The 19584-nt window shown below is 41.2% G+C and overlaps 1 protein-coding gene across 3 annotated transcripts in view; it reads left to right on the top strand.

The window, feature by feature from the left end:
* Positions 1 to 19584, top strand: part of kcnma1a (potassium large conductance calcium-activated channel, subfamily M, alpha member 1a) — a 133792-nt gene that overhangs the window by 49495 nt on the left and 64713 nt on the right. For all 3 annotated transcript variants that reach the window (XM_030770733.1, XM_030770734.1, XM_030770735.1), the window contains exons 3-5: positions 9721 to 9782; positions 17736 to 17829; positions 18023 to 18134. In XM_030770733.1, coding sequence (XP_030626593.1) covers positions 9721 to 9782; positions 17736 to 17829; positions 18023 to 18134 — 268 coding nt within the window. The remainder of the gene's footprint in view (positions 1 to 9720; positions 9783 to 17735; positions 17830 to 18022; positions 18135 to 19584) is intronic.

The raw sequence follows: 19584 nt of genomic DNA, 5'->3' as shown, positions 1-19584 counted from the left end.
CGTGTGTGCATGCATGCGTGCGTGTGTGCATGCGTGCATGCGTGTGTAAGAGTATTAATCCTTACATATGGTGCTTGGTGAGATCAGGGTTGTGATGGTGAGATCAGGGTATGAATGTGTTTTCAGTAATGAAGACAGTTTATGGGGAGTAGAGAGAATTGTTCTATATCTCTGCATGCAGCCATGCTATTGCTAGGAGGCCCATATGTTCCTGTACAATCTTCATAAGTTTGTTTCTGGTTTCTTCCCACTCCCTTGCTCTTCCTCTTTAAAACCCCTTTACAAGGAGTGAAAAAGACAGAGAGGGAAACAGAGAGAGAGAGCTACTGTGTGACCTACTGGGATGCTTGACCAGCTGTAGAGAGGAGTCCATTCAGTGTCATACACACTGTGTTTGTTTCTTGTTTTTGATTGGAGACTGCATTCTCTCCTCCACTGATTACACACTACTGTAATTAATACACTACATACACTCTGTGTGTGTATATACATGTATGTGTGTGTGTGTCTGTGTGTGTGTGTGTACATGTGTATGTGTGCGTGTGTGTGTGTGTGGGTGTGGGTGAGTGTGAGTGTGTGTGTGTGTGTGGGTGTGGGTGAATGTGAGTGTGTGTGCGTGTGTATATGTGTGTGTTTGAGGGTTTTGCTGAGGAAATACAGTGAGAGATAGATGAGGATTATCATTGAAACGATGAGTTGGGAAATAAGTGTTCCTTGGGAAGTATGTTTGTTTTTGAATTGACCTGTGACTGCTGTGTGAGAGAATGGAAAATGAGTTCTTATATTGTTCTGGTTCTTATTCAGCTGCCCAGGGTTGTTCTCTCCTCTTCAAATGACAATACGAAATATTAGTTTTGTGATACTCTGTGGTAACATATTTTACAGTTTTTATTTGAGATGTTTTATTTTTGCTTTTTTTTCTCCATTCATTTTTGTTTTTGTTTTCTCTTTAGAGATAAAAGCCTGTAGTGCACATACTCGTCAGATAATCTGACAGATTTAGAGCAGAATTTTTTATTTAAAAGAAATGACTTCTCTCCACTACAGTTTGAATAAAGCTGACTTTCTGTTGTCAGTGCACCATCTCCATGGAAGCTGAGTTGATTTGCTGAGTCTCTGAGTCTATCTGTATCTACCTGTGCATTTTTGGGCTGGTTTTGATCTGGTCGTCAGGACCTCTTGGTGTCCTTCCTCTCTCTCTGGGTATGGCCAGCAGGTATCTGTCAGGTATATGGGCTCAATATGAGAGGGACAGTATTTGGAGCTTCTGGCGTTAAAACTGTGTGTATCTCTATATCTGCTTATGTTCATACATATCTTCACATTCATCTTTCTATGAGAGATGTGTGTCTGTTTTCCATTTAACTTTTACTTCTCAGACTAGAAGCAGGGATGATTTTAATGATTTTCAATCTGGACCACTGTGTACCCACCACCCAAATCCCAGACCACTCTGTTCCTACTGCCATGAAACCTGTGTGATGCAACAAGAGACTGAAGTTTCAGTTACTGAGTGATGTATAGATGGATCTGAATTTGGTTTAAACTGGTGCATTAAAAACAAACTGATGAATTTTCTTTGCTGTAATAGGACATTTGATTGTGAATATAGCACTGCATGCTGAGCTACATTAAGAGTCATGAGTTAAAAATGAATACCTTGGTACAGCTTCACAAAGAAACAGTATGTATTTTATATAACAGCGTTACTGACACACAGTAACAGTGTTTACTACAGATAGTAACAGTGTTTATTATACATTCACACAGTAGCTTTGTTTATTACACACAACAACAGTGTTTATTACATACCATAAAAAGTGTTTATTACACATAGTAGTAGTAACATTCTAAGTACAGTATGCTCATGTATTAATAATATGTACTGTATGTACTGTATGTTCTCTATGTACTATACATTCACATATTAATAATATTTATTGCAGATGGTAACAGTATTTCTAACAGACCTTCACAGTGTTAATTACTCATTGACATCCTACTCATCCATATCAATTAGTTTGTATCTCGGATGGACTGAGGATGAGGGGGTGTGTGCATATGTGTGACTATGTGTGTGTATGTGAGTGTGTGTGTGTGTGTGTCTATGCGTGCGTGTGTGCGTGTGTGCGTGTGTGTGGTAAAGGTTGTGCTTGATTGACACCTGAACCAACCTCTAGCCATGGTGCATGTTTACAGTCTTCAGCTGCAGTAAAAAAAAAATATTTCCACCATTTGAAGTCAACTAGAAAATTTTGATGAGGAAGCAAACTAACTAACTAATATTAGTTCACGCTCCAGAAAATAAGGTAAACAGAATGATGCATATCTCTTGACAAATAATAAAATAACTCTGCTAATAACATTAAAGCAAAAATTCATAAATTCCACCACCCTGTTCATATGGCAACAGTGTTTCCTGATTTACAGGACTGAGAAAGAAATAATATTTTACTCCAGTTTGGTTTTAATATCTCTGGTTTAGGCAGTACATGAATCCATACTGTATATGAATCTGAGGTAATATTACAACTGCTTTAATCTTAAGGGACTCTGTCTGAGGGATATGAACATCTGACAAAAGTGAACATCTGAAAAAAATCATCCGGCCTATAGTTATTGTTATTGTTACTGTAAATATTGCTCTTCCTAAATGTTAATGAATTTGATTCTGAGCAGCAGGTGCAGCTGATAGACAGTTTATGTAAGGTTTAGGTTTCTGAGTTTGTGGTTGAAAACACATGCTGAGTTTTGTCAAATCAATGCTTCTGAACGTCATTAGCAGTCAGTGTCCAGTGCGTGACAAATTATTCACCCCTCGGGAAAGTAAACACACACACACATGCATTCTCAAATCTCTCTCAAGGTGTTAGATATGCGTGCGTGTGTGTTTGTGTGTGTGTGTGTGTCTGCCAGGTGCACACTCATAAATATTGATGGATCTCTATGGTAAATACTTTGCAGGTTTGTAATTGTAGCAATTGGATTTGGTTCTGTTTCTTTGAGATGTGTCTGTGTGCTGCTGCTGAGCCACTGTAAAACAGATGTAAATGCGTAAACCCAAATAAAGGATAAAACGGAAAAAAAAAAAAAAAATCTGTCTAAGCTCTTAGCAAAGTTGTGGTCTTAAACTCTGACTGGGACCTGGCTGACTGCAGTTGGTTAAGGTTGTTTAAATCCTGTTTGAATCCATTCAGCAAAAACTGCAGATTGGCATATAGGCCTCCTGGTACCGGTGATAGTGGTGTTACTGGTAGGTCTCAATGGGGCATCGTTTGACGTCAGAGGGATTTAACTCACCCTCTCTACAGACTGGGTTTCCTGCTGGCTTTGTCTCTCATGGCTTTCTCTGCCTGACTCCCATAATAGTTCGGCCTCTGTGGTCTGACTCAGTGCTTTGAGTGTTTGTAAGACTGGAGGATCTGTTTGGTATAAATCGTTTTTCATAAAAATCTTTTTAGTGTGTGTTTCTGTAAGCATAAGAAGGAGGAAAGAGAAACTGATTGGTCGGTGTGAAATGTAGAGCAAAGTCATGTGTCGTTTGATAAACTTGCACACACTGCACATTTTCATAATGTACAGATTGTCGAAGTCCACATTTTCACATAGATAAAATATTCACACAATGCATGCAATATTCACACAAGATGAAGCATGCACGGGACAATTGGTTAGAACAATAAACGTTTGCACTGACCAGTGGAATCTCTACCACCTGGATCAGTCTGTAAAGACGGCTGTTTGGGTGTGCGTGTGTGTGTGTGTGTGTGTGTGTGTGCATGTGTGTCTTCAGTGTGTAGGAGCTTGTTGCTCTTTATGACTTTAGGTTAGATTTAGTTTCTGACTACCATGGTATCTGCTTCTCGTCTGACGGCTGGCTCTCACCACCTGACACTCTCATTATTCATATGCTTTGGTAATGCTGATGAAGAGCTCTGGTCAGCTTTATTAAAATGATCCATCACCTTTATTAAAATTAAAAACAGCAGGCTGATGAGACACTAAAATTCCAGCTTAATAAAAATGAATCTTAACATAAACATTGTTGTGAGGGTGTTCTATTGAATGCTACACAAATTTATAATAGATAATCATGAATTTAGGCTCTTATCACATGCCGTTTACTTTTTACAGTGTGTGTGTGAGTGGGTAACATGCATGTGTGGGTATCTATCAGATGTGTATACCTTAATATAGGTGTGTGTGTGCGTGCGTGCTTGTATGTAAGTGTGTTTGTGCGTGCGTGCGTGCGTGTGTATGTGTGGGTTTATGGTGAGTCAGTCCTCCACTGCCGAGTCGGTTGCGTATGGAGTTTCTCCAGGGCCTGTTAAAATCAATCCCATGATACACTCTGGGCATGTCCTCAGCTTGAGCAGCTTTCTAGCTAAATCTCACAGAAGAACCTTGCCTGGACTAGACACAGTCTAACAGCTTTACTGTTTTAAGACATTTATAAAAGAACAACAACAAAAAACATGTACAGAAGACCTCAGATAGAATCTGCGAGAACATCATTGGATGTACTGTGCAGTCTCCTACCATGGTATATTTGTTCCTTTTTCAAAACTACATTTTCCAGAATTCTCAGTCCCTCCATGTCCTGTCAGACTGTTTGGAAGAATGACATGTCTACTGTACGCATTGAGGCTTACGTCTAATGCGCTGGCGTATCTGTAATTGTGTTGTGCTCTCGATAAGTGTGTGAAACAGCAGGGAGAGACGTGTGTGTGTGTGTGTGTGTGTGTGTGTGTGCGCGTGTGTCTTGGCCACTGAGAGTTTCCAGTTGAATAAATTGGGTCAGGTTTAGTAGGAGTCTTCTTATCTGCTCACTGCTCAGCTTTCCAACAACCAACCAGGGCTCAGCCTGCTCTTTGACCAGAGGAAAACTCAGCACAGAGCCTCATGGGAGCGACTGTACGGTGGGCATGTGTGTTACTTGTATGGCCTTTACGTGCTCCATTGCATCTAAAGATGATGTGACAGATTGAGATGTACTTCTCAGCAGCATTTCTGATAAATGTGACTTCATGCTTAATTGCAGGATTTGATGTGTTTCACCCAGTGGATTTCAGCCTGTGAGTAGATGGAGCACACGGCTGTAGCCTGCTTTGGACACTTCTAACTTGCCGTGGAGGTTCTGCTGTATTTTCTGACTATAGTCTGCTCTGGAGATGGGCTAAATTTCTGATTGTAGAGTGCTCAGGGGTTTGGTTACATTTCTGACTGTTTTCTGCTGTTGGCTCTGTCTGTATTTTCTGACTATAGACTGCTCTAGGCTTTTTCTGTATGTTGTGACTGTAGAATGCTGTGGTGTTAGGCTGTATTTGGTGACTGTAGACTGCTGTAGGGGTTTGGCTGTATTTTGTGAATGTAGACTTCTATAGGGGTTTGGCTGTATTTTGTGACTGTAGATTGCTGTAGGGATTTGGCTGTATTTTCTGACTGTAGATTGCTGTAGGGGTTTGGCTGTATTTTCTGTCTGTAGACTTCTATAGGGGTTTGGCCGTATTTTCTGACTGTAGATTGCTGTAAGGGTTTGGCTGTATTTTCTGACTGTAGACTTCTATAGAAGTTTGGCTGTATTTTGTGACTGTAGACTGCTGTAGGGGTTTGGCTGTATTTTCTGACTGTAGACTTCTATAGAGGTTTGGCTGTATTTTGTGAATGTAGATAGCTGTAGGGGTTTGGCTGTATTTTGGGGCTGTAGACTGCTATAGAGGTTTGGCTGTATTTTGTGAATGTAGATTGCTGTAGGGGTTTGGCTGTATTTTCTGACTGTAGACTTCTATATGGGTTTGGCTGTATTTTGTGACTGTAGACTGCTGTAGGGGTTTGGCTGTATTTTGGGGCTGTAGACTGCTATAGAGGTTTGGTTGTATTTTGTGACTGTAGACTGCTGTAGGGGTTTGGCTGTATTTTGGGGCTGTAGACTGCTATAGAGGTTTGGCTGTATTTTGTGACTGTAGACTGCTGTAGGGGTTTGGCTGTATTTTGGGGCTGTAGACTGCTATAGAGGTTTGGCTGTATTTTGTAACTGTAGATTACTGTAGGGATTTGGCTGTATTTTCTGACTGTAGACTTCTATAGGGGTTTGGCTGTATTTTGTAACTGTAGATTGCTGTAGGGGTTTGGCTGTATTTTCTGACTGTAGACTTCTATAGAAGTTTGGCTGTATTTTGTGACTGTAGACTGCTGTAGGGGTTTGGCTGTATTTTCTGACTGTAGACTTCTATAGAGGTTTGGCTGTATTTTGTGAATGTAGATTGCTGTAGGGGTTTGGCTGTATTTTCTGACTGTAGACTTCTATAGAGGTTTGGCTGTATTTTGTGAATGTAGATTGCTGTAGGGGTTTGGCTGTATTTTCTGACTGTAGACTTCTATATGGGTTTGGCTGTATTTTGTGACTGTAGACTGCTGTAGGGGTTTGGCTGTATTTTGGGGCTGTAGACTGCTATAGAGGTTTGGTTGTATTTTGTGACTGTAGACTGCTGTAGGGGTTTGGCTGTATTTTGGGGCTGTAGACTGCTGTAGAGGTTTGGCTGTATTTTGTGACTGTAGACTGCTGTAGGGGTTTGGCTGTATTTTGTAACTGTAGATTACTGTAGGGATTTGGCTGTATTTTCTGACTGTAGACTTCTATAGGGGTTTGGCTGTATTTTGTAACTGTAGATTGCTGTAGGGGTTTGGCTGTATTTTCTGACTGTAGACTTCTATAGGGGTTTGGCCGTATTTTGGGGCTATAGACTGCTATAGGGGTTTGGCTGTAACTGTCAGAATCCCCACACAGGTATTTTCTCACTCAGAATGCATTCACTGTACTGCCCTCTGCTGGAGAAACCAGTATGGAGTTCTGTGTTACTTTGTTTTGCATTAGACACACACTGAGTCAGAACAAACAAAACTGTGTCTCACACAGCCCAGTGCAACAGTTCTGATGTCGGGGTAAAAGCGTACAGGTGTATTTTTAGAAGCATGACTGTGTTTTTGAGGCTATTCATTATTTATGACAGAACTGGCTTCTGTATTTGTATTTGTGTGTATTGTCTCTTTTACTCTAGTCCAAAACAATGCTCACCTTTTCTAAATGTCCTCTGTAGAATTCTTCATGATATACACACATGGTGTGAATTAAAAATTCATGGAGGTATTTTCTTATCATACACAAACTCTGCAATACACACATTGAGTCCAAACACACACACACACACACACACATACATACACACTGCATTACAGATGGTCAGTCCAGAAACACACCGCAGGACAATAACCAGCAAGCACTCGTGTATAAATGGGGTAAATGATTATGCTCGCGAGAAAGCCTATTGTATTGGGTCTTAAACAGAAAACGAGGGATGGAGGGTTGCCAGCCTCTGCTTTTCAGGCATAAAAACTCCTGGCTGTGCACTCCTCTGACCGCTCTTAATGAGCTTTTAAACCCAACCTGGAAACATGAAAAAAAAAAAAAAAAAAAAAAAGCTTTGAGTTATGGGGATGTCTGCTTCATTCTACATTATTGATGTGAAATGTTTTCTCTCTCTTTATTTCCACATAAGAGGACTAAAATAACATGTATAATGGTGCAGGATATGGTATTTCAGAATAATATAAAGAGTGAATGGATCATTGTAGCTATGACGTCTTTAGCAGTATTCTGTTTGTGTCCTCAGGAGACTGCAGGCTAGCTCAAAGGTGACGCACTAATGGTTCTGGCTGTTCCTGTGGTCTAACGGGGGTTTCAGATGTACTGGGTTCAGGTTTAAGACTTTGAGAGGTCCAGGTTTGGTGGGTGAATTTGTGTTGTGTCAATAGAGAGAACAGATGGTTTCTTGGTTTCTCAGTTTTGGACTGGATTGAGGGACCAGGTTTCCATACACACAGACCGGAGGGTTTCAGATTGAAAGAAAAACACCAGAAGTAAATCCTAATCTATAAAAGACCAGCTCTATCTGAAGTTTGAGATCAAAGACTGGCTCCCTTTGTCTACAAACCTCAAAAAGATGATTCAGAAGTGTAGCCTGAAAGTTGTGTTATGGCTGTTTAATGCTCTCTAAGGCACATGTTTGACCTCTCAGTTATTCTACTGAGAAGTTTAGTTTTTAAAGAAAGTCCACGTGCTTGAATCAACTTGAGGACCTCTTTCTTACATGAACTCTGTGTTTATGATAGCATTGTACTTACTGCTGACTCACTAATTTTAATACATATTGGTGAAAAATTCATTTTAAAATGCCCCGCTTGAACAACAAGGAGTTATTTATCCGTTAGATAAGATTCTCCTGACTCAGTATATTATTGTTTATGATTATCACTATGAAATACTGGATTATTGCTTATGTACCATTTTAATATAAACTGAAGGACTTGGAAAAGTCCTGTATTTGGTGAATTTTATATTCTTTGTATATATTTGAGAAGTCGGTAAAAATGGCAGAGTAAATCTCAAACTGAATCACCTGCTTTGGCACTGCAGGAATTTCAAACGAATGCGTTTGCTTGCCAAAAGTCCACTTAATGGAAATGTCCTCTGAGTTTGCAGAGTTCTGGAATATTCCTGCCCTTAAATCAAGAGTGGTAAAGAGCCCCTTCATTCTGTCTAAAACAATCACTCTGGGGCAATAAGACCACCAATGGCTGACGAAGACCCAGGATCTTTTTTGGTCCTTTTTCTGCTGGTCCTTTTTTCTGGTTTACCTTAAACACTGGATTGATTTTTTTATTCTGTGACGTAAAAAGCTCAGTGCCCTGAAAAAAAGTAGTTTTGTGCTGCTGGATATCCTGAAATATCCAGAATTAATTAAATAGTGCACTGCACGATGGACAACTAGTTGTAGGAGTGTGTGGTCTTGTGTGTGGAGCAGTTCTGTCGGCTATTGATTGTAGAAATGTGTTTGGTGGTGTTTGCGGCATAGTTTGATAAGCTGTGTATTATGAGAGTGTGTGATGGTGTGTGTGTGTGTCTGTGTGTGTAGAGCTGTGTATTGGAGTGTGTGGTGGTATGTGTAATAGATACCTGATAGTGGTGTGTCAGTTTCACCTGTGAATGGGGAATGTGTCCATCACACGTGCAGCCGCCTACGAAAGGTCAAATGACTTGGCCCATAATGTGCAACCTTGTGTAGGGCTGCTTCGCTTGGCTGTGTCTGCTGCAGTGCTGCACAGGTGCCTGGCACACACACACACACACACACACACACACACACACGGAATACACACGGAATACAGAATTCAGTGCACGCATTCCTAATGTTTTTGTGTGGTTATTTGTTGCTCCTGACAGACATCTGTATCTCTAGCCGCTGTTATTATGTTTAGAAGCGCTAGAATTAAGGCAAACTAAAAATATAATCCTAACTGTGAGTCAGCAGTTTGTCAGGAATCATTACTGAATACACGTCCAGTATTCTAATGCTGTACTGTTTCTCTTGGAACTGACTGAAACATGCACACACGCACGCACACACACACACACACACACACACACGTACACACACTTGTAAAAGCATCCTAAAGTCACCTGGGTAAACATTAAAAATGTGCAGAACATAGCTCAGTATTGACTGAGGAACATTTTTACTGTGAGATTATTATACTGTAAGAAAGTTGTTTCGGATCTGTTTCACTCACTCTCCTTGTGAGAGGACACTGTGATGTGTTAATGAAGAGATTCTCCAATTAATCAATCTAACGATTTTGTTTCTCTCTTTTCTCTCTCTACAGGTTGTGTTGGTGTTTGCTCTCAGTATTGGAGCCCTTGGAATATACTTTATAGACTCATCTGAGTGAGTAATATTTTAGTTTTTTATTTAGTTTTACACACACACACACACACACACACACATATACTCAGGTGTCCCACAACATCTAATAAGCTCAGAGATTTTCTGCCATGTTCAACTGCTTGTATTGATCAAATATCACACAAATACAAGACAAATTAGATTTCAAACAAAAGTTTTAATCTCATAAAGATAGAATAAACTTCTACATGAGAATGCAGGTTCGTACATAGCTCTGCTCTGCAGTCATATTACTGAACATCACTAATAAGCCTATATTAAATATCTCAGTATTATTCAAAGAATATGCACCACATGATCTTCTAATCAAAATTAGATTTCAAGCACTGAATGTTTTACCTTCCCACTACTGTAATAACCCTCCACATGAGATTATCAGTTATTACATAGTTCTCCTCTGGAGTCCCATTGTTCACCACAACTAATAACCCTGTATTACAAATCTCAGCATCATTCAGAGAATATGCAGTATCTTATTATGTAACCAAACTAGGAAGTCTTAATTATTCTTTTTTGTCTGAAATGTATGACTGAAAATCATCTATACATCTAGCTGAAGCATGATTGTTTTGTCAATGGAAATCGAGCAGATCAGTTTCCATGGCAACTTGAGACAGAGCATCTTTGCCTCCTACCCACCCACCCGCATGCTTCTCCTTGGAGACAGGTGGTCAGCAAGTTTGCCCAGTTGTTGCCTAGGCAACCAGGTACCTCCATCGGAGGACATAACTTCCAGATGTCCACACGTTGTTTGTTTGAGATCCCCAAATATTGAGCTGCATAATTTTATATCAACACGAACAGGAAGAGAAGCGCTGCAGGAGTCTTAATGTTGCTCTGTGGGGTTCAGAGCCAGTGAGAAAGCTTTTATACGAGTTTGAATATTTAAATGAGCCCACAGCTTAAGCAGGTAGAGTTTAATCAGCCATATGTGGCTCCTGTCTGCTGAGGGGAAGGCTCATATGGACTGTATTCTTGGCATTGCCACGCAAACCTGTCTGGAAACTGATGAAAGATAAGAAAAAAAGAACTCGTGGAAAATCGAATGTTCAATCTTATGAGTCGCAGCGCATCAGGACTGTGTGTAAACACACTGATAAAGCTACGCTAGGCCTGCAGCTATACAAACACACACACGCACACACACACACACACACACACACACACAGTGCTACAAAGACTACATGCATACACATTACACACTACACTGCACATACTACACAAATGCACTCACAATATATTACATGCACACACACACAGATATATACACACATTCGAACACAATAATTTTTAAGAGTAAATCTCTGTATGATTGAGGTTTATAATCCCCATAATGCCTTGGTCAGGACTTTAGAGGACACAGAGAAAGACAAGCAGCTCTCTCTCTCTCTCTCTGTTTGTGTGTGTGTGTGTGTGTGTGTGTGTGTGTTACTCCGAACTAAACCAAGATGTCACTTTCAGCGCATACATTATTCGGTACCTGTTTGCTTTGCAGTTGTACTTTGGCATTTACATTTATTGATTTATCAGGCATGCTGGTCTAGGATGACTTAAAGAAAAGCCTTTGGTCACTCCTGTAAATCACTCCTCATCTATGTGATCAACAGCAGACACAGAATGACAGGCAATGGGGATACTCCAGCCCCATGGGAGCCTCTAAGATGACAGGTTAGATGGGCTCTCTGGTTCTGAGCTGTGTCTTATAGTCTATTTGTGGATAACGGTTGCTAGAGAGCTGGTATTGGCAGTAGGGGCTTTGATGGTATAATCAATATATTCTCATAACCCTCTTAACTTTGTGTGTTTATATTAAATGATAGCACTGCAATGAGTGACATGGAATGGAACAGAGCCAGTAATCACAGGGTTTTGAGTTGAATCCTGACAGGACTGGAAAATTAACTTAAGTTGGTTTGTAAAATTCCTGACAAGGATGAAACCTTAACCCCATTTTGTTTCAGACTGCACTGTGGCTGACCCTGTTTCTGAGGAGACATTAGAACATCTCCAAAGAGATAGCAACGTATTAATGGTCTTAAAGGAGGACTAGGCACTGCTATAAATGCATAGCAAGGCTATATTGTATGAACTGGATGTGGTATTTGATTAACAGCAGTGCTGGTGTTGTTTCCTGTGCTTTTGATTGGCAGAGATTAATAATGGATAATGGACTTAATGGATAGTAACTGACTAAATGGTCTCTAGAGGAGACAGATGAGAGAACAGTCAGTCTGATGTCAAGGTGTCTTTCACAGTATAAGGATATGTATGAGCATGTGTGTGTGTTTGTGTGAGGGGACATTTGGCCTTGTTCTAAAGCAGGCTGCATTAGCAGTGGAGAGTTATGGGGCAGACTTGTGATAAACAGATGAAGTATACGGTTACTATCACCACTCAGCGTAGACAGCTGAAGGATTTGTTCTTCCTGTCTGTTTCCCAACCAGGAGTGTGTAAACGACACACAGCCTCTTACTGCTAATACCATGAATACTCTGTAACTGACCTCCAAACAGCGCTTATACTGTTCAGCTAACCTTCAGGTAACTTCCAAACACTAACTCTCTTCTGTTAACCCAAGTATGATCTCCATATAGTGTTGTACTCTTCAGCTAACCTTCAAATAACTTCCAAACACCGTGACACTCTTTTTGGCTAATCTCCAAGTACTGCTAATGTTCTTCAGCTATCCTTCAAACAATACAAAGGCTGCTCAGCTACAGTTAACCTCTACACACCTTCAAACAGTGCAAATGTTCTTCTGCTAACTCTCAGTCTCCTTTATGCTCTTTATTTAACTTCCAGCTAATCTCTGGATATAGCTAATTATCTTCGTCAGCTAACCTCCCTACACTTTTACCGCCCCTCATCTGCATTCAATACATAACCAACACTCCTCGGCTAACCTTTAGCTAAACTCTAAACATCGCTAATGCACCTTAGCATTGCTCTGCTCTGCAATTACAGTATTGTAACACAGACTGACTTGTACAGTTTACTCACAACTTCTAGTTGAGAACTTGGGTTAAGTGTTTTACTCAAGGCCACAAAAGCAATGAGGTATGAGTCAGGAATCTTTACTGGTAACTCTTCAGTATACAGTCCAGTTTATCCACCAGTTCCAAGAACTGAACCCAGGACTTGCTGGACAGCCTGTCATACCTGAAGAGCACTCAGGACCAAGTTGTCCTGTCTGACTGCTCATCCTCTTTCATAAGACGCAGAACTGGAGTGAATGCATCTTGCTGTCGGCTGAGCAGACAATGTAATGGTCCGTTAAAACAAGCCATCAGGATTCATCCTAGCGCTGGTGTGCTGAGTGACTCTCAACTGATTCTAAACTCCCCTTAGGTAACTCAAAATTTGATGAAGAGTACAGGCAGGCCCTCCACGTGGGCCGGCCAAAGATGGGCTTTTAATGGCACCTCACTGAGGACACGATCGCTCTCAGGAGAGACCTTTTGGAGCTTTACACACCTCACTACACACACACACACACACACACACACACACACTCTCTCTCTCTACCCCCTCCCCCCTCCCCCGCCCCCGTCTCTGTCAAGTTCAAGCATCAGCATACCCTGAGTTCGGCTGCCAGCCGGTTAGAGCCCTGTCTGAGTTTGTGATATTGTGTCAGGTCTCTGTTTACTGTGATAAACCCCAAGTAAATAATTACTGGCTCACAGACATGAGGAGACAGAGAGATGCAGTGAAGCTCAAGTCTCATGTAGTGTAGCAGCATTTTGCTACCCAGTGAGATGCAGACATAAGGGTTTGGTGATGAAATATTCTCTTGATCACAAACATTCAAGATGAGTTATTACTGTTCTGTTAAGGACAGCCATGGTCTTTGAAAACAAGTAAACAAAACTGCCATCTTTTCGAAACAAAATTAGCATTTTACTTGGTAAATAAACCCAAATTTGTAGACACAAGTCTAATTGTACGGGCTGTAAAACTTGCTGTAGCATTGTCTTTGCCGTGTGTTCTTATTCGTAATGGGAACACCGTGTGTGTCCCTCCGGACCACTGAGCCTTTTCTGGAACATCACAGTGTCGGCACAGGAATGTAGGCCATCAGCAGGAGACTCTCTCCTTAAAGGAATGCCTAGACTTGGTTTCGGGTTATCACACAGTCTGCGTGGGAGGGTTTGCACTGTGTGTGTGTGTGTGTGTGTGTGTGTGTGTGTGTGTGTGTAGATAGGTGTGTATCTTTCCCTGTCCCCCGCATTATTGTCAATATTGAAAGATCATTTCAAAAGGGGAGGACTGAATGGTTTCTTCTGGCTGGAAGGTGAAATGACTCAGAGTTGAGAGCAGGTTGGATCTATATAAAGCTACACTATTAACCCAGGACAGGAACAGGCTTCAGAGAGAGAGAGAGAGAGAGAGCCTACCCTTTCTGATGTAAAACTGCCACTGCAATGCAGGCGTGAATAATCTCAGCTCAATACCAGCACACATTACGGTGCTCTGATCTCCCACGCAATCCGAGAGAGAGAGAGAGAGAGAGAAAGAGAGACGCAGAGAGAGAGAGAATGTTATCTGCCAACTGCGGTGCCCTTGTTGATGTTTGCCCTGTGTCTGAAATTTGAAACAGATATAACACTTAACTTTGTTGAAATGAATTGCTTATTTTTATTTATATGTCCATTTAGGTCATGTTTCCCTCCCTGGTGGTTATGCACCATCACACATCTCTGTTCATTTGTGATTTATATGTCTGGTTATGTCCAGCCCGACTCGGTGCTCTCCGACAAAATTGTTTTTAACTCGATGATCAAAATATATTTCTTGAATACGAGACTTCAGCTGTTCTGCTCAGATTGGTTTTACGTCTCCTCACGTCTGAACAGATCAGTCCTGAATAGACCCAGCAAACCCCCCATTCTCCCAGAGAAACCACCAGACACAATTTCATTATTAACATGAAAAAGGCTCCGATTACCACAGCCAAAAATGAGCCCCTCCTCCCAGTAATGAGGTCTTTCCTCCAGTACCACAGCGTATATGAAGTGTTTTCAGATGGAAAAACCAGTAAAAGCCACTTACAATGCCAGAGCTCTGTGAAGTGCAGTTGTTTATTTTAAATGGCTTCATCAGTTCTCTGTTTCGTTCTTTGGATGCGGAATGAGCTTATTGTGTGAATGTGTGTGTGTGTGTGCGTGTGTGTGTGTGTGTCTTTAATAGGGAGGAAATTAAAATAGTGTATCTATATTTAGAATCCCTGCAGACACACTGTGTGTGTATGTGTGTGTGTGTGCGTGTGTGTGTGTGTAGTAGCCTTGCGGGTGGTGGTAAATCACTCTTATTTTAGAAATGTTGCCTTGGCCTGAATCAATCACTTCTGCAAAAGCTTAGCCCTGATTCAGTGCCTGGTCACCCACAGCAACCCACTGCTAACTCACCTCCTGAGCGTCCCTGACAGGACAGGCCTGATTCTAACGCTGACTCTAATGACAACACAGCTAGCAGTCACAGTTGCTTTCTCTCTTACTGTTCTTTATTGTCTTCTCTCCATCTTTCTCTCTCTCTCTCTCTCTCTCCTTTTGTGTTTTCCACTGTGGAAGTCTAATTACCTGCAGTCTCATACGTTTCCCCCATCACTGCAGTCACCTCACACAATGAGTTACGTCAGGTCACGGAATGGGCCCGGAGCAGGGAGCTGTTCACTTGCATCTCTGCTTTGGACTTTTTCCACAGGATCTCACACTGCCCAGAGAGGGTGACTCTGAGAGAGAGAGAGAGAGAGAGAGAGAGAGAGAACACAGAGACACAGGGAGAGAGAGAACAGAGAGAGAAAGCAGTTCTATTTCTGCCCAAACGCCATGTGTCTGGGGAGGCCATGTGACAGCACAGTGTGAAGTGACTTTGAGCCTGAGGATCAGGACTTCTGCGTTTGTGCTCTCCCTGTACACACACACACACGCACGCGCGCGCACACACACATTTACATACACACATTCACATACGTACACATTCACACACACATACAAATACACACACATACATGCAAACACACACACACACACACACACACACACACACACACACACACACACACATACACATGCAGGCATACACACATCCAAATGCACATACTTGCACACACTCGCACACCTCCACACATATACATACATGCAAACATACATGCATACATACACACACACCAGCTACCCAATGTGGACATAAACTGGAGATTGAGTGATTATCGGCTGATTCCTGTATGTTGGCCACACTCTCATCATCTGTGTATGTATTTTTGGAATCAGAACAGATTACTGTATGTATAACAATCAGCCTTAATCTGTACCAGTCGTATGCTTTTTCATTCCGGAAATACTTTGTGCACCACAAATTGTGTGTGTGTGTGTGTGTGTGTTTATGTATGTACCTATTTATGTATGTAACACAAAATTTAAAAAAAAAGATAATTCACTTTTAAAAAGCAAAAATGTAAGTCTTTCTGATGAAAGGCATTAAAATGCATAAAAAGTATAAAAAGGAAAAGAGAAACAGGTCTTTTACCAGATATCTGAGGGAGTATTATATAACCCAAATCCATTGTATGCCCAATCTTAAATTCAAGGACCTTCTTAATGATTCAGATTCTTACTAAAGGGGAGAATGAATCCTCAGCTACAGAAAAAAAACCATTTTCTATTACTCACCTTATTCTATTTCTGTAAAAAGGAGTTTTCCGTAGCGACAAAATGCGAATTTTCCTCTTTTTTCTCTCTTCCACCTCCCGTAGAATGAGTTTATTTCTTTCTCACTTGAGTTTCCTTTTCTCCTCTGTTCAGAACAGTAAGGGAGAATACCCTGCTGCTCTCAGGTCAGCTCTCACTGGTCTTGTTGAGAAAAAGCTGAAGACATAATGTATTATGGACCAAATGGTGCAATTTTTTGCATTAGAGAGAGAGACATGTGAGAGAAGTGTGTGCGTGTGTGTGTTTGTATATGTGTGTGTGTGTCTGTGCATATGTGTATGTGTGTTTGTTTATGTGTGTGTGTGTGTGTGTGTGCGCATATGTGTATGTGTGTGTGTGTAAAACAGAAAAATAAAGAAAGTTTTCTTGTGTGTGGAAGAGAGAGGAATGTATGTCACTCTTTTTAAGGTCATAATTTTACATTGTGCCTGATTTCCCTGTGTATAATTACAAACAGACACCCTGTCCTATCCCTAGCCAAATGTTTACTAGTCACGACTCTGAATGCACATGAATACACATATTTGTTTGTTTGTTTATTTGAATCACAGCCACTGTTTCACACGTTTCACCAGAGCTCTCCGTCAGTTGACTACTAATCACCGTGACTCGGAAATGACAGTATGTCATAAAATGGCAGTGTTCGTCTACGGTGAAGAGCACTTTCTGTTACAGCCATCCTTTATGAAATTGGGAAGTGAGTAGTTTATAAATAATGGGGTCGCAAGGTGAGATCAATGCTAAGGTCACTGAGAGGGCAAAACAACATTAGGCTAAGACCCTCTGAGGGCTTTCTCTCAATATGGTCCTTTTAACTTAATAAATTCCATCTCAGTCGTCGTACTAACCCTTTTTATGCTGGAGCCAGTTTCGTATCGGTTTGGTTCCTCCACGGGATTCATTCTGTCGCAGTGAGGTTTTCTGGCACTTTCTCTTTATGCCTGAGCAGATCTCACATCTTAGCCGGACTGATTTCAGACACAATAGTTAAAAGGTTAAAGCTGTGATGTTTTTTTTACACAGTTCTCTGTGATCTTTCAGCGCTATGATATCTACAACTACTCTTATTAAAAATAAAGGCTGTTATCTTATCAGGGTTTTTTTTTTGTCACCAGACTGACTGAAACTTTCACTTTTTGAAATGATGAATGATGATGAAATGGGTTGAATCTCATGAATTGTTATTAGTTTTTGAAATAAGTGGTTTTTTTCTCTGTCTCTCCACCAGTCCCATAGAATCCTGTCAGAATTTCTACAAAGACTTCACGTTACAAATCGACATGGCGTTCAATGTTTTTTTCTTGCTCTACTTTGGCCTGCGTGTAAGTACATCATCAATTTTGAGAAAAAATAAAATAATTCATAAATTAAAAATCAAAAATGTGGATTCCCCTGATCTCGGAATTCAGAGTTTGAATTTATTATTATTTTGAAAGATGTTAAAAAGTTGGAATGAACCATAATAAAAGTCCTCTTTTTTCCTTTCTGTCTCTTTCTCTGTCTGTCTTGTCTCAGTTCATAGCAGCCAATGATAAGCTGTGGTTCTGGTTGGAGGTGAACTCAGTGGTGGATTTCTTCACAGTGCCCCCTGTGTTTGTGTCTGTTTACCTTAACAGAAGCTGGCTAGGTAAGTCTGTACTTTCTCTCTCTCTCTCTCTCTCTCTCTCTCTCTCTCTCTCTCTCTCTTTTGTTGTCATCTCTGTCCTCATTGAAGCTGACACTGTCTTGCCATGTGTCGCAAGAGATGAGAGGAGCAGAGTGAGAGGAGAGAGTATAAAGGCTGGAAGATGTTGAAGGCAAATAATAGGAGGGGAGATCTCATTAAAGTATCACATAGCTGCTCCTCTCTGTCAGGTAAAGTGGCCTGAAGAGGCCTCTGACCTGTCTCCTGCTTGTGTGTATGGGCTCAGTGAACAGGGCTGAATTTGTTCAGTAGAGACAGTCTGAAAAGAGAACATTGGGCTCAGTGTAGTTCACACGTCTGCCGCAACACGTCAAACAGATATTAGTGAAGCACCAACAAGGTGACTAGGCAGGTGGAGTGTTTAATTGCGTGAGAGTGAACTTTTATGCGTTTCTGTTTGCCGTGTGTGTGTGTGTGCGTGCATGTCTGTGTGGGTATTGGATCTCCTCCACTCTGCCTGAAACAGCCCTTTCCTCCACACTCAGTTGGACAGCTAAACACTGTTCACTGATTGGCTGGTGGAGTTTAATGATTTATTGTCTCTCTGTGTTTGCATCAAACAGCAGCTGACCTGCAGATGCGAAAGGAGTAGGTGCATGTCTGCGTGTGTGTGTATACATGTATATGTCTGTAAGTGTGTTTGAGCAGTGTTGGGCAGTTTTTTTTATATGACATGTCCCATCATTAATGTACATGGACTTGTCACATTGGGAGTGATGATTTGGGGGTAAAGGTTGAGGTAGAGCTGTAAAGCTGAAGTCTATAATCAGGATTAGAATAGGAGTAATCAGGTGTTTTAATCTGTGCCACTGCATCCTATAGCACAGGGCACCTGCAGCCTGATTCATCCTCATTAAATCTCATTCTGGTCCCTTAAAACGCACCATTTAACAACCTTGGCCCATGTGTGTGTGTGTGTGTGTGTGTGTGTGTGTGTGTGTGTGTGAAGGGCACAAGGGTGGTCCAGTGCATTTCCCTAATAGAACTCTCCTCTTTAAAGTGGATTTGATTAAAAAAAAAAAGAGAGAGAAAAGATAGAGAAAAAGAAATACGCGTGTAATGAAAGTGAGAGAGCCTACTGAGTTCCCTCTTCAGAAGTGGAAATTAATCGTCTTAAACCAGAAGGGAAGTGCGTATTTCTCTCCCCTGGAGGATTGTGTGTGCATGTGTGGATTAGCGGGACATACTGTTGAAGTGCTGCTAGCTTGCCCCTTCTCTCCACCCTGTTCCACCTAACCAATTAACACCAGGCTCAGAAAACACACACACACTGTCTCACGTTATACAGGCCTGTACAGATGACACACACTCTCTAACTGGACTTCTATACTCCTTAACGGGACCAGTACTCTCTTTAACTTGACACAGACTTTCTATAACAGATACACTCTTT

The sequence above is a fragment of the Chanos chanos genome, chromosome 4, assembly GCF_902362185.1.
Source record: "Chanos chanos chromosome 4, fChaCha1.1, whole genome shotgun sequence".
Taxonomy (NCBI): Eukaryota; Metazoa; Chordata; class Actinopteri; order Gonorynchiformes; family Chanidae; genus Chanos; species Chanos chanos.
This window is presented reverse-complemented; position numbering and strand designations above follow the sequence as displayed.